Source organism: Barbatula barbatula, assembly GCF_947034865.1.
Source record: "Barbatula barbatula genome assembly, chromosome: 25".
NCBI classification, from domain to species: domain Eukaryota; kingdom Metazoa; phylum Chordata; class Actinopteri; order Cypriniformes; family Nemacheilidae; genus Barbatula; species Barbatula barbatula.
The window spans coordinates 3,837,848-3,854,516 of record NC_136788.1 but is presented as its reverse complement, the minus strand read 5'-3'; the positions used below and the strand labels follow the sequence as shown (position 1 = coordinate 3,854,516).

Genomic DNA, 16,669 nt, shown 5'->3' with positions numbered 1-16,669 from the left:
GATCGTGATTTCCAATGATTTTTATCTGAACACATTTTTCCATCAGACAGCTAAAAGTTTTTTTTTTTTGGTGTCAAATACATCTTGGACATCTCTACATCTCTAGAGATGATAACTAATCAAACACGATCATTGAATCAAACAGGCAGGATGCTGAGATCTATGGAAGGTAAATCCTGCCAAATTTAAATAATTTTATTAAATTAGCAAAATGAAAATTAAAACCAGATTAACAATTTCATTATACATAACTTCATTTTTAAAAATGAAAAATAAATTGAAATTGGTGATTTGATGTCATTTTCACTAAAATCTCAAAGCAAAAAATCATCTGGTTTTTCTTTACATTTTCCTCATTTACTTTATTTATTTAAGTTCGGCAGGATTTACCTTCCATAGAGGTCGTATACATATATGATTTAGCAAATGTATTAATGATTGCATAATGTCTGAACACCACAACCATGTACATTTGTGTCTTCCTCAGGCTCCTGTGAGTGTTTTGCAGACGAGAACTTTGTTTCATATTTGCTTATCTTTAATCTTGTATTGCTTTTACAAATATATATTTTTGCATGTGTATAGATCCCATATGAGTATGTAGATTGTCCTATTCTCATATTTCATTTCAAATCAAGCCTTATTTCCTACTCCCTATTACCCATGTTTTGGAATCATATTCAAAATCAAATATATGCAAGAAATGCAGTTTATTGAAACAGTGGTTCTTAACTGGTGGTTTTCAGATTGTGGACAAGTTAAAAAATACTTTACTACCAGGGAAATTTAGGAGACATTAACCAAAACAAAAAGGAATGAGAAAACGATTGAGTCGCAATAGAATGTCCAACTTCAAATCCAGATCTTAACACAAAACCAGTTGAGAACCACAGGGTTAGACCTTGACGTTTTCAACGCGCTTTGTATTGTTACACATTGCAGTATATGTTACTAATTCTTTGTCCAGGTTATACACAAAATCAGTAAACATTGTTTACACACAGTATTGTCATTGTGACAATTCAAATCATGCAAAGTAGTCCCTACGACTTTGTTTAAGATGCTAAGTAAGGCTGGAGATTTGCAGGCAGAATGGAAATGAGTTGCTGAAGTGAAATATTGTACAATGACACACCGTTCTCCTGGTGTTCTGTAATCTATGCATGACGTAATTCACGAGCCCCGCCCATCCAGGGCTCTATACAAACCTTTGTGTATTCGTGCACTTTTTACTGTGAATTGTGCATGGCCTATATCTGCTTATACCAGAGAATCGGTACATGTTGTAGTGGCTCAGCTGTTAACAGCCTTGAAGTGTTTTCATTTACTATCAGGCTACTGAACAAACAAATGTTCTTCAGGTTTTATCTGATACACTTGGTTGTGTATTAAATGTCTTTTATTGAAAATGCCTGTCAAAAGCAAATGAAACAATAAAGATCATGTTTAGAAGTAATGGCCATCAGCATGCATTGTACCATTACGGTCAATGCTTATCGTATCTGGACGTTTTACACAAACTAATTCATTTTAAGACTTGAAGACTTCAGCCCTTAGTTGTAAGTAACTGGATCAAATCAATAACCTTACCTATTTTTAAACTTTTTTTGTTAAGTATAATAATACAACTTTTTGCTGTAACATTTCACTGCTTACATCACATCACACATGCAATTTCAACAAATCTTTATTGTATAATTTATCACCTATATCTTTGGCCTCATGGTGTGAATACGGCTATAAATTAACAGCAAATTTTCATTTTTCTGGTTTAATATTCTTGTGAAACAATACTTTTTCCAGAATTTTGTGTCTGTCTTAAAGTTGGGTCTTTTTATCAACCTATATATATATATATATTATTCATTGTTTTTATAGCTATATCCTTAGAAATATGAATGGACTAGGACTCTGGCAGTGTATGGGGCAGGGTTGGAGGTTGAAGAGTTTCGGTTGGTGTAGAGTACAAAATCCAGCTCGTATGAAAAAGAAGGAATAGGATATGAGCCACAGGTTTGGATTGTAGTTCCAGAAACAAAAATGGTGATGATCCAGGTGTACCTTCATACTTAAGAAAATCATACTCATCTTTATATTGTCCAATGCGACCCTGTATGACACATGACTTGGAACAAAGTAAATGTATTGATTTATCGATAAGACACCTTAATCGTTGTTTACATGTAAAAAGCATTCTGCATAATAAAACAGTCGTGTTAAATTGTATAGGAGATTGGATAATTATTTTCTGTATAAGCATTGACTCTTTTTAACATGAAAAAGTTATTATGCATTCTTGACAGTTTTCTCTGGTCAATTACAGTTTTGCTTGATCTTGACTCATTTCCTTGTGATCAAAGGCTGCATTTGTGTAACCCTTGGTCTGAGGGGTATCAGTATTGCCGTTGAAGTTGTCCATTTTTATCGTCCGTTCCTGGTCATCATCCTCGACTCCTGGATGTGTCTCCCATGCTTTGCCAAAGTCTGCCAAGTCCTAACAGAGGCAAAGAAAGGTTCAGACTGCATCTGCGATAGATGTGATCATATTCTAAACAAAGCTTATTTTGTACCTCCTTTTCCTGACTGAGATCTGCACGTATCAAGCCTTTAGAACAGAAGCAGACGACATCCCTCACTGATCGGGTGAGCCCTGGCTTCAACTTCTTGGGGTCAGTTGGCCCTGCAGACACCAGCAACACTTACCTCGGCATCATTGCAATGTACAAATCTACATCAAGTCAGGATAATGTATCATATCATCATTTCAGCCATTAAATGCGCGTATCACTTCTTAATCAATGAGTCTGAACTGCTATGACAATGGTGTTCCTGGGATATTCACTCTTCAGTGTTATAATGAATTCTTGGATGTTGTTGGCTCTGGTTGTTTATGGCTGAGATGAGTATCCAGTGCTAAATATCCCCATGTGGTGCAGAATATTATTTATTCTGGATTTGGAAACCACGCATGCTTTTATACAAACATGTTAACATTGCTGTTTTCCATTGTGTTTGTAAAAGTTATCCTTTGACTGTTTTAGTTTACTAAAAATAGCGTTCAAAACAAGTCGCTTTCTTAGCAGTTTTGGTTTGTAATCCTAAAAGTTAATCATTCTTACGTTTGTGTTCTGCTGTTTGCTTTCACGTCTTTTACTTTGAAGTCTGTATTATTGTTACGTCATTTCCTGTTGTAGTCATGTCCACAGTTTTTGTAGTTACTCTTCATGTTTTGACTCATTAACTGTTTCCTGCCATTTATTCGATTTTCCATCATCTATGACACACGCTAACCTACCGTGGACAAATATTTTCAAGCTTTTGATGTTTTCACTGTTATATGGATATGGATCTACCTGTCTTTGCTTTCATGTTTTAAGCAGTAAGCATAAAGGTACGAAATTATGGACATGATGTATGTATGTGTACATATAAATTTCATTTACGATACTGGCCTGTAGAAGCAAACAACAATTATCTGATATGGCAGACATAATTTAGACCTCTTTAATGAGCCATGTGTAGCAATATTTGTGTTATTTTCAATTATTAGCGATAGGTCTATGCAAATAGGGACATGGCCATGTACTCCTAAACAATTCCTAAAGTTTAGCTAAAGCATTGTGCCATTCCTTGCTTGAATGAAGCACCTGTGTTTCTGGATCCGAAAGAAGTTAATGACTTTTATTTATTTCTAACAAGGTTTTTGTTCGTGTCATTTGAACCTTAACTGTTTATGCGGATAGAACAATGCAAACTATCAGACATGACACACTAGCAAACTGGTTTCAAATTAAACTAAATTATGTTGTTGGTTAAAGTTGTTGACTAGCGTTGTAGGCAGACTTATATTTGAGAATCAGCTCTATAAAAAACTATTTCTTTGAGAGCAGTAGGCGTTCTTTTTCAGATTTACGGCCTATAACCTAATGTGTTTTGTTCCTGCCAGTAGAGAAGCTAATAAAGGTCCTCTCTCACCCGTCAGAAGTGTGATAAGTAGCCCTGCTGCCACGGTGCCAATAAAACCAACAGCACTGAAGTACAGATAGGACATGGAGTACCATGAGTCAGCCAGCCAGGGCCTGAGCACACAGAGCATTCATTTGCATTAAAAGTGCATTGGAACAGCTTAATTACACATTTGTAGTTACGTAATAATGTTTTATCTATACTGTTTGCACACAATGTGTACCTAGAAAACTCACATTATCATTGCACAGTTGTAGTACAGCTAATACAGATCATATAAACCACATTTAATTGAATATTCTTTTCTTTTCCAGAAAGCTTTGCACAGTGTGTATAATGAAGTTTGTCTTTTTGATAATACAAGAACAGTTTACAGCACCTGTCAGGGGTGGGCGTGCTTATAGAGAGTAATGTTTGGTTGGATCCATCTGCTGTGATGCTAAAGTTACAGCCTGCAGTGTTAAGTTCAAGGGGATGTGTGTTGTTACTGGACGCTGGATAAATAAAGGATCCCACACCGACCCAGAATGAGAGAGAAATGCCTGTTATCAGACCCCCAATAGCCCCCTGCAGGGAGAGAGCACAAATTATGTCATATAAATGCAATGGAAACACTCTCTATAAATGTCATGGTCTTCAAACTATGCCTAAAGGCATTCTTATGTTATGTGACATATACATATTCATATTCTCATTATGAAGTTGCTACCAGTGAATATGCTCCTGCAAAGGGATCTGTGATTTCAAACCTGTATGACTTCTTTCTTCTGCACACAAAAGAAGATTTTTTGAAGAATGTTGTTAACTGGCCCCCATTCATGTCCATACAATAGAAGTGAATGGGGTCCAGTGCCGTTCGGTTACCAACTTTCTACAAAATATCTTCTATTGTGTTCTGCAGAAGAAAGAACGTCCTAACGTTTGGTAATCACAAGAGTGAATGATGACAGAACTACCACTTTAAGAAAAATCCTTTAAAGAATAATTATTAAAAATAATACATATACAAATGCAGCATCCTTTTTTTAAAGTGCAGCATCCTTTTTATAACAATTTTCACCCAAGAATTTTAATTCTGCCATGAATTACACTGTGAAGAACTTCTTTAGAAATTACAGTATTACTGGCAGCAGTTTGCCAGTAACTTACTGTAGATTTACATCTTTGTAAATTATTGGCACCAGTTTGTTCAAAGATAAATTATTATATACACTTCCATAAACTGCAGTGTAATTGGCAAGCTAAAGATGATAAAAAAATTATTGTTGTTGTTGTTAAATAAAATGTTTTCTGAGAGTTTGGTGCATTTAAAGTATAGCAGAACGTTTACGCTTTTCAAATTACACTAAAATCAATATCTGCAACTGTACTGCTGTATTAAGAAAGTGTAAATGAACCTTTTTGTTGGTGACAGGAAACAGGATTCCTAAAGAAAACAAGCCCAGCATTGGGCCTCCGCATATACCGTGGATACTGAGGGCCGCCTGAGGAACAGAAAGGAGAAAAACACAAATTCACAGAAAGCTGTGAAGGATACTGTACGACAATCCCACCCAGATGAGCAACTTACCTGCACAATTCCACCCATGTATGATGCACCCACAGCCATAGTAGTGCAGGCCACACCGAACCCCACACCTACATTCAGTAAAAACATCTTACATTCTTACATTTACTCTTATTTGGAATATAAGATTTGAACAAACTGTGCTACAAAGATGAATCACTGAAAAGGACTCATTTTCTGACTTGGAGAATGCACTATATACTCACTTAAGCAACACAGAAAACCATAGCAACATCCTGGCAGCCACACTCAACACCCAAGCATTGGGCAGCAGTTTTTGTAATGGAAAACACTACTCTAGTCGTATTTAATGGAACTGTACATGAAACCATTTCTAGTCCTGTTTTATTTTTATAAAAATAGGCTCGCTAAGACCCTCGACTCTTATTCTTTAAAGGAGAAATTGTGTTATTATAGAACTTTGCTGTTCCAGGTGCAGTATATTTGTGGCTTGGCTGCTCTGGTTTGCTATGATTCTCTCCCCTTTCCTTTTTGACCTGTGTCTAACCGTTACAAGAGTCATCATACAACAATATTTACTGAAACCTTTCTTGCTAAAAGAAAATGTAAAGCCCCATCCGTTTTGAATTAAATGGGTTTTGAATTGAATACTGTCATTGAAAAGAATGAAGACATTTTACAGAACTGATTTGTGTTTACTGTGACCCTCTATTCATAGCGATGTCTTGAATTTATCATTCAGGAAAATGAATAGCTTACTAAAAAATGGATACACTTCTCATATATCTACTTTATAATGTCCTAAAGGAGTGCGGTGGATGTATTTACAGAGCGCTTTGCTGATCCAGTTGGCTGCTCGGTTGGATAACCCTGTAAAACACTGGCTCACAAAATCCTCGTACATCACAGTCGCCAAAGCGTTGATACTGGCAGCGACTGTGCTGAAAGAGAAACAGAAAGTTGATGATATTCAGGTCTCCTTGTAGTTAAAGGAATAGTTCACCCCAAAATAAAATGGCCACACACAGGCTCCACATGAGTTCTTGAAGAAATTGTATCTCTGTGAACTTTGTTGTTTATTTTACAACACATGGTCTGTTTTATATATATATATATATATTGGACAGTATGGGATTTTTTTAATGATTTGCAAGTATTAAAAAAACACTCAAATTTACCTTAGAGTTCCACTGAATGCACATGCAACAAATAACCCTGGCAGCCCTGGAAATCCACCAAGAATCTCCATCACAAAATACGGCATGATCTGTACAACAAAAGACACATCAGGTACAGTATGACAAGACAAATGAAAATGGAAAAAAACTATAAATAAAATGTAGGTTATCGCATTTGTTCTTTGCAGTATTCAATGTCTGAAGAAATTCACCTGTTTCTCCAGTTTTCATTCTCTTCGGATAAATGCAAATAGAAACCACTTTTTGTTTAAAATTTGGTTTAAATACATTTTTAGTAGTTTACAGAATGAAACATAAATGATATTTTTAACTAAACACAGAGATAGTAGATTAAGAAAATGAAATGTTCCTTTTTTCCGCAACTGTATATGTTTACAAACACTATTGTTATGTGACATTGCAAGGGGTTGCTACAGTGTGAAGTTGCTCATAAATTGTAGTAGATGTGCATTGCTAAATGTTGCTAAGGCTTTACAATGACATATGTTTTCATCAAATACACTGTAAAAACTATTGAGTTATATTCAACCCAGCGTTGAAAAGGATGAAAAAAGGATGAACACAATCTACCTATGCTGGAATATTTAAGATTGAAATGCAGGGCTGTTTTAATCCATTGTTGGGTCAAATATAAACCATTTACTGGGTTAATTTGCCCTTAACCCAACCCTTTTAGAAGGTAGATCACCTGGTCTGGTGCAGAGACATCACCAGCTCTCCATGGGTCACAGCTGGAGTAAAAGGCATACATGATGAGTCCAGACACCACAGCACAGAACAGAATAATCCACAGACCCAGCAGATTCAGATAAAGTGCCCTAAGATTAAGCCGAAACAAAAAGATGCGTCACAAAATCACCAATCAGAGAACTTTGTTATACAGGCAGAACTTCCGCATTAGATGTTTTCAACAGCGCTTTTGAATGCAAAAAAGGCAGCGAGTGCCATCCTTTGTATCTGGAGCACAGTTTCATTTCCATTGACATCACTAGTAGTTGAGGCCTGTATTATGAGTATTCCTGATCCACATGAAGTTTTGCATAAACACAATAATGTCCGCTCACCAGCGTGCGTGGCGCTCTGTCTTGCAGGAAATGCATCTTTGAATGGTAGATTGGTTTACCCCATAGACACCCAGCCAGGTAAAGGTCCCTCCTACAGAAAGTGTCCAAAAAGTGTGACGCCTTAGTGGATCGATATCAAAGCTAGAAGAAATTGAAGATAATGGTGAATCTCGCAAAAACAAAGATGGCACTTGCATTAAGAAAATATTCTAAATATGTCAGTGATGTATAAAAATGACATTTAAATGACACATGCTGAAGCAAGGTACTGTACATACTCGAATACTTGTAGTCTGCCTCCAGCTTGAGACGTGTTCCAAACAGACTCCATCCCCCCCGCTCTAATCGAACCCTGGATCAGCACCGTGAGGAAGCCCACCACCATCACCACCATCTGGAAGGCATCCGTCCAGACCACAGCCTTCAACCCCCCCTGAACATCACGCACACACTCTGTTACGCTGAATTAATTCACGTCAGAAAATGAAACGTTTATCATCTGCTAAAAGTTATTCATACGCCAAACAGACTGTTCCAGTTACCTCTGTTTAATAAACATTTCTGTCATAATAGAATCAGTGTTTATATAGTCAAATGCCTTTATTTTAGTTTCTTGAACAGAAGTCTCAGGTTGAGTACATCTCCTTCCCACCGAAACTGTCACCGTATGTGATAAGAGAGCGTTTTTTATGCAGTGCAAATCAGATTTATTTACTTACCAATGTGCAGTAAAATGTGCAGACGATGCCAGTGGCGAATATTGAACCCCAAAGATCAAAACCTGTCACTGAGAAAAAAATATACAACGTGTGGATATAAAATAGTAAAGGGATCATGCAGCAATGCCCCTCAAGGGGATTCTTTTGTGATAATGACGTTTCCCGAAAGATCAAATATGTGGACCACTGGAAAAAGGAATAAACATTATCCTTGGAAAAAGTGTATGGCGCTTTAGGCCCTGGGGCACCAGCTTCTGATGGGAGGTCTGCCGCATCTATATCAACCAATACGTCATTTGCATAACAGCCATTTGAAATGCGTCATGGGATTATCTTTCCCATACAATGCTTAACTACAATCTTAAACAGATAGTTCAGCCAAAAATGAAAATGATGTCATCATTTCCCTCAGATTGGTCCATACTGTTTACATTTCTTTGTTCTAAACACAAAGGAAGATATTTGGAAGAATGTCAGCAACCAAACAGAACTCATCCCCCATTGACTCCCATAGTATTTATTTTCCCTATGGCACTATATGGTGGATGGGATTTGTTTGGTTCCTCACGTTCTTCCAAATATCTTTGATATTTTGAGTAAATGATGACAGAATTTGTATTTTAACGTGAGGTATCTCTTTAAGAGTTTTTAACAACAGTGAATGGTTTAGTTTATGGCGTAGGCACTTCTTTTCATGCCTATAAAACAGTAATGAGAAAACATTCCCGAACCATGAAAACTTAAAAGTCAGTTGTCACAATTGCATTCTGTTCTTCATGAACTGCGTCTACATTTGTATCTGACCCAAATCTAAATCATAATGGCTTGTGTTCTTTGAATGGACAGTTTCCAATCATTCCACAACATTACATTGGATCCAAAGGTTTTAGCTCACAGTCAAGTCTTAACACATTTGAATTCATTCAAACAGAGGGAGCAAAAAAAAAAACCTCAGACTTCTTCTTGTACTACACCTGAAAACTACTCAAATAGTACAGAGTTGTAAACCTAGACAGCTAACATACGTTTGCTTACAATACACAGGCTTTCTCAAATTGTAGGTTCTAGATAGTAAATTCGATTAGTTGAAACACCTCTACCACAGTCACAGTCACCCAAGGCGTTCCCCAAGGCTCTGTACTAGGCCCCCTCCTCTTCCTCATCTACATTCTCCCTCTTGGTCAGATACTCCGCCACTTCAGCCTGGACTTCCACTGCTATGCTGATGACATCCAGATCTATCTCAGCACCAAATCCCCCCACAATCCTCCCCTCTCCCACATTAATTCCTGTCTAAAACTTGGTTGCAACACAACTTTCTCAAACTCAACAGTGATAAAACTGAATTCCTCCTCATAGGCTCCAAATCCACAATCAGCAAAACCAATAACCCCACTCTCACCATCGACGGCACCATTGTCTTCCCATCTCCACAGTGCCGCAACCTTGGCGTGATTTTTGACTCCACCCTCTCCCTTCAGCCTCACATCCGCCAAGTCGTTAAAACCTCCTTCTTTCACCTCCGCAACATCGCCAAAATCAGACCCTCTCTCACACTCCCAGCTGCCGAAAGACTCATTCATGCCTTTATCTCCTCCCGACTGGACTACTGCAACTCACTTCTCCTCGGCATCAGCTCCACCCACCTCAACCGACTCCAACTGGTCCAGAATTCAGCCGCCCGACTCATCAACCGCTCCAAATCTTGGCATCACATCACTCCAGTTCTTAAACAACTGCACTGGCTTCCCATCTCCCACCGGATCACCTACAAAATCCTGGTCCTCACCTACAAAGCCCTTCACCATCTGGCCCCCACGTATCTCACTGACCTCCTCTCCTTGTACCAACCCTCACGGTCCCTCAGATCCACCTCAGCTGGTCTACTCTCCATTCAAAAGTCCAAACTCTGCAGTTTTGGGGACAGAGCATTCTCTAGGGCAGCTCCCAGGCTCTGGAACTCCCTGCCCCCTGACATACGCACTTCTGAGACACTTGCCATCTTCCAGTCCCGCCTTAAGACCCATCTCTTTACCTCTTCCTACCCATAGCCCCATGTCCCTTTTTTTTTTTTTTTTGTAAAGCGACTTTGAGTTCTTGAAAAGCGCTATATAAATTCAATGTATTATTATTATTATTTTGCCCTTCCCATTTTGATTGGTATGTTGGGCCTGGAGGGGAGGGCTTAAAATGCCTGGCAATTGGACAGTCTGTATAGTCCGCCCTTTTTTTGCTGACATCGTGTGGTGAAGAGTTGTTGTTGATTAAAGATTACAATTGCAAATGAATTAAAAATGGTGTGCACGGATAAATCATTTATAATAATCACTGCAACACTGTGTAAAACACTTCCTCTTTGATTGCATGGTGACTTTAAGCTAACAAACCTGTTACTACGAGAACAAGTCCAGGATGAGCGTCGAAGAACCGAACGATCCAGAATCGTCAACAATCAAATCCAGCTAACTGAGTCAGCGTGGTACAAAGAACGGACCCTTGGATGTATTTAACAGTGTTTGCGTATCATTTACAAGAACCGCTTATGGTCGTAGAATGGGAAATATTGGAAATAAACTCTTTATTACTTGTTTTTATTCACAGTTGTCTGCAGAACACAACACGTTTCAAAATACTTTTTTGTAAAGCAAAGAAAGTGTAACAACAACAGTAGACTCTACTGCATCTACCTGTCAATGAAATGATCTGACACAGATTGTGAGAAGCGAGAATTATTTTTATATTACCTTAGAATGAGCTATTTTTTTCTACAAACACCGCTTGAATGTAATTCGTCATTTTCTGTCAGCCGTTAAATGAGGGGGAGCGGTGGACTCAGCGGTTGGTTGCAATTCGCAACCTTGCCGCTAGATTTCATGGACAATGCTAATGTTTGCTGTGTCTACTGTTGAAAACAACACTTCACAGGAGAACTCATTCCAGACCAAAACCTTATGAGCTACAGAAACAATGTACTTCATTTTGTGTTTCATGTAATTATTTCATGCCAATAAAAGAAAATTGTCATGATGATTTGGTCATCTTTGGGTAAAAAATCTTTGGGATAAAACTTGTTAATTCAGAAAAGAAAAGAAAAAAGTGGATCTATTAAAAGGCGAATTAAATAAGAAAGAGAGTTCAGTTTCTTTTTTTTCTATAAAATGCAAACTGTTATTTAACTTAAGGAGCCTTAAATATATTAAAACAATGCTGTGGGAACCGTGGAGCAATGTAAATAAAGCCTTGCGTTGCAAAGTGATGAATTCAACTGATCAAAAAATACATGGGAAGATATAACTACTCATCTATGAAATTACTTAAATTACTTAAACGCTGGTATAGGCAGTGTTCAGCAAGTCTAGAGTTTGAGGCACCACCATAGAGCCTCAATAGTTTTTTTATAAATTACCCGAAAACAATATTTTATGTTTTATTGTAGTCGAATGTACAAAATGTCTGTGCTTTGTAAAATATGTAAATACTACAAATTGTATTTATAGTAGAAATACTATTCAAAACTCTGTTACTGTTACTTTATGTTTTAATGTAATATATCCAAACTGACCTTGATTCAGAGCCAAAGCAGGGGCATAGACCACCACACCAGTGTACAGAATCTGTGTAGTTAAAACACAACCGTTGTTATTCAAATACGCAACAACAAACTCAAATGTATTTATTTAGTGTGAAAACCACTGAACATTTCATCACACTCACCGTTTGTACTGTATAAATAAGAGTGGCAAGCACACGGGCCAATTTACAGAAACGCAACTCCAGATACTGTGAAAAAAGAAAAAAGCAAGGTACAGATCAGTTCACACATGAGACGGACACTGCTGACACATCCAGTGAGATTTAACACTTCAGGTCATGACCTCCCACAAAAGCCGGGAGCATCTGTCCAACAGCACACTGCATGGTTAATATCCTGAACGTCAGTTCTGTCCAATGTTGTGGTTATGTGTAGTTACTTTCTGTGCTGGTGAATCTGAAGAAAACATTTAGACTTTTCTGCTGATGTGCATACGATTATACAAAACCAGAATCAGAAAGAGTTTTATTGCCAAGTGTGCTTGCGCATACAAGGAATTTGTTTTTGTGACATAAGCTTCCAGTACACAGAGACTACAACACACAGACAAAAAATAGGCAGATAAATAAGTGTATAAACAATTGTGCTAGAAATGATAATGGGATAGGATTGACTAGATGCAGGGATGTACTAGGATGGAGGGGTAACAAATAAATATAAGGATATTGCACATTTTTATTGCATAAGTCGGGAACATTTAACTGTTCATGAGGTAGATTGCCGGGGGAAAGAAACTGTTCTTGTGTCTGTCTGTCCTGGTATTTGCTGCTCTGAAGCGCCGGCCAGATGGCAAAAGTTCAAATATGGGGTAACTTGGATGTGAGGGATCCAGAGTGATTTTCTGAGCCCTTTTTCTCACTCTGGATGTATACAGTTCTTGAAGGGTGGGAAGGGGAGTACCAATAATCCATTCAGCAATGACACAAGCAGAACTTAAACCAATCAAACTGAAGAAGACAGACGTTTCAGCCTATTCAATTGAAGAAGACTAGAAGACAGAAGTTCGGTAGGCGGGCGCTAACAGAAACCAATTGTGAATTCAGTTTGATCACTGTGAAGTATTGAGACATTGGAAGTCCAACATAACAAGCCATCTGTTTTACAATAAAAATGCTAAACGGTAAGATTTTAGAGAGGCAAACTACTTAATACTTTGTGAAGTCTGCTGATTTAAATGAAAACTTGTTTGTCACATGATGTTAGCTGTTTAACGTTCATTCGACTTCACATATATAAACACATAACCGACAGCATACCATTTATAGCAGCAGTTCTTAATCCTGGTAATAATTCTAAATGCTTCGTTTTGTTTAGACTTGTTTAGACTTTATATTTGATGTAATAAAACAAGAGTCTTTAGAAAAGTCTAGTCACACCTTTTTAGTAGCATTTAAGTAAATGATCTTAGTATGAGGTTATACCCATGATGACTTAAAACAGGGTAAAAATTGAATCTATGACTCAGGTGTGTAACATGTCATGGTCAGTGAAGTGTCAATTACAAACAGTTCAAATACATTACCCTACATAACATTAAGATGTTTAGGCAGGCTTTTATGTTAGTCTATTTGTTGCTTGCATGGCTTTTACTTTAATGTTGTTTTATTGGCTTTGCAGTGGTTCTTTAATAGGTCCTTTGAAACATTTGTTTCAAAATTGTGGTTTTATAGAATGATTTGTTCCTAAATAAGCTGGTGTATTATGTTGACAGCCTGGTGTTGTGGGATGCTCTTGTTGAAGAAGTCCAGGGCCGCTTTTAAGTCCCACTTCACCCCTGCCTGAAATATTAAGAGCCCAAAAGATTAAAAAAATCTTATGGACTAGACAGTGCAAATTTCCCTTGCCACCAGTTGCAGCAATACACCCAACCGGCTGGACCCAGTCCAATGTCATAGACCATTCGCAGTTACAAAGCCAGTTCAACACAAAGGCTATAAAATCCAGCAAAGGTTTTGAGTTTACCTTCATCTTGTGGAGTGCACTGAGACAACAAAAGGGCACAGCAGATTTCGGGATTGATATGTCAAAGTCTGATAGGCTAGTCTCTGTTCGGCTTCTGTTGTTCCTTACTAGAGACAAAGATCTGCTGAGAGTATCTAAAGCTCTATGGGAAAATTTGAAAAGTGCGGACTGGACAAGAATAAGGTTGGACAACAAGAATAAGGTTGTATCTTTCTTCCCACAGGGGAGTGCTTATAAGTTCACCACCTGTTCCCTGAGGGAAGTGGTGGGTACTTTGAGCACAAAGCTGGCCATGGTTTTAAGATAATGTAAGAGTTTCCCTGTCCAAACTTCAGCCTGTAGGCCCTCACCACCCTTGTTGTGTCAGGGGAGCCATCTTCAGTGACACGCTGCTGAATTTAGCTTCCTTTAGGATCTCAAATGTGGCACTCAGTAAGATCAATAAGACCAACAAGACCCCACTGCTGTTTAGGACATTCATTCTGCTTGCACCTCTGAGAATCCTGGTCATGTGGTCCTAAATATTTTCCATTCAGTGTATTGTGTTTTGCTGTTATTGCAGCCACAAACACCTTCAGGGTGGAGCAAAACAAAAAAGGGACATCTCTAACCCAGCTATGTACCTCTTCAGATCTTCCCACAGAACACCAGATCACGAAAATATGTCACTTCAGGTGATACAACCACCTTAAAGGGGCTCTGGTCTGAGTGCTTCTGTCCCTCCGCATCCCATCCAGTAGTTAATGAGAGATGTTAGTTGCAGATGTCAGATCATGCCCAGCCGCTTAAAGACCTGCATCAGTAAAGGGATGTTGCCAGGTATATTACTTCCATTCAGTTTAGTTGACTCAGTATGTGCAACTAACATGATTTCTTGTTACCACTGGTGGAGGAGGAGCTAACGGTGCTCTTTAAAGGTGGCCTCAATGACCCTCTTTCGGAGATAAGAATAATGACCATATGACCATATGACAATAAGCCATGAACCGGCCGGGGCACAGGGTCTTTCCCTTCCTGTCCGGCCAGTCCTAACCGCTCCAGGAAATGACCCCATACCTCGCCTAGCTCTTCCCACCCCTCTGCCCTGCTCTAGGAGGCAGGTTCCCATCCCTCTTAAGTCCTGCCTTCTGTCCCAGCTTTCCTGTAGCTCAGCGGTAAGAGCTTGTGGGTTCGAATGCAGGGGATTGCAGAGACCTATGTATAAATGTATAGGATAATGCTATGTAAGTCGCTTTGGAAAAAAGCGTCTTCCAAATCCCTAAATGTCAATGTAAATGTCCTGCTCAATTGTAAAGTTCCCAAGTTTAACCTGCCCTTTCCCCCTCCCCCTACCATTAATGTTTATTTTAATGTCCAACCCCTTCGCCGTCGTGTCAGCTCTGGCCCTAGTCTGTTCTGTTCTTTGTTTATGGTGTCTGTCCTCTGGTCTGTCGGTCTTGTCATGTTAGTGTGCTCCCTTGGAGAATGCCTGGGGCGTTCTTTAAGGGGGCGTCCTGTCATGATCCTGCCTCTGGTTCTGTCATAATCCCATACACGCTCATCTTCATTAGAATCCCTAAATGAAATAATATAAACCCCCTGGGGTGGACCAAACATCTCACTCTCGATGGAAGGGGAGGTCTGTAGGGATTGATATATTGCCTGCATTCAGTGGCACACATGCAGATAGACATCTTTATAAACTCTTTTTGTCAAAGTTAGCTTTTTCAGCGTTTTTGTGTGGCTGCCTAAGTTTAAAAAGGAAGCTCTGATCTCTCAAGTGTGACAACAGAGACAGTGCAGGAATGCACCCTTGATCCAGCAGAAATATAAAGAGCTGGGAGGAATAGTTTGTACACATTATGCCCTGAAGGACAAGTCTGAGTGAGTGGGGCACACCCTCTCCTTTTATACCCATTTGGGGGAGTGACTTGCAAATGCCTCTCACTAATTCTTATTCTCATGAAAGATCAAAAGAAGATCAACAGAGAGAACCCTTAATGTCACTACGTCGACAGTTGGTAAGTGACAGATAAGGAACAATCTTACTGTCCAAAAAAGTAATATTTTGGACATATAGCCATAAAATAAGCTGCTGGTGAAAATACTGCCAATATTTTTACACATTAGAGGAGTGTTTAACTTCTTTCTATCTGTGAAACATCACACCTTTACAGAATGTTCAGAATTAACCTACCTCATATGTGCTTGTGATGCCAGATCTGTAAAACACAGGCAGGAAAACCTCAGCCGTCAGGAACACAACAAATGTGTACGCGATGCCAAAGATAATGTACGAGGCCCCGTATCTGTACACGTCAGATGGTGCCCCAATAACTGTCACTGCAGACATAAAACTGGCCGTCAGAGAAAGAGCAACTGGACCACAAGACATCTGACGACCTCCAACCATAAACTCCTTAGATGACTCCTTCTTCCTGTCTTTAATGGCGAAGAAGACCCCGATACTCGAGGAGACCACAAACAACAGTGCAAACACCACATAGTCCCCAGCATGGAAGGTCCGTGTGAATTTCTCCATGTTTAGTTTAGACTGAATTGGACTGTGATCAAACAGGTAGTGTAATGTTGTCTGGATCAGGCGCCTCACGTGTTGATCGTGTTAATTATTGCGTTTTAATAGGGTGAAAAATGCTTAT

At 38.8% G+C, this 16,669-nt stretch overlaps 1 protein-coding gene across 1 annotated transcript; it reads right to left on the bottom strand.

Moving 5' to 3' along the window:
- Nucleotides 1-1,726: 1,726 nt before the first annotated feature.
- On the bottom strand, nt 1,727-16,551 carry slc5a12 (solute carrier family 5 member 12; the record flags this gene model as incomplete). Its single annotated transcript, XM_079449735.1, has 15 exons — nt 1,727-2,494; nt 2,571-2,680; nt 3,976-4,079; nt 4,346-4,533; nt 5,364-5,450; nt 5,537-5,604; nt 6,323-6,435; nt 6,673-6,761; nt 7,382-7,511; nt 7,758-7,898; nt 8,036-8,190; nt 8,477-8,544; nt 12,039-12,090; nt 12,191-12,256; nt 16,207-16,551. The coding sequence occupies 15 exons, from the start codon at nt 16,549-16,551 to the stop codon at nt 2,318-2,320; spliced, it is 1,893 nt and encodes a 630-aa protein (XP_079305861.1). The 3' UTR covers nt 1,727-2,317.
- Nucleotides 16,552-16,669: the final 118 nt, after the last annotated feature.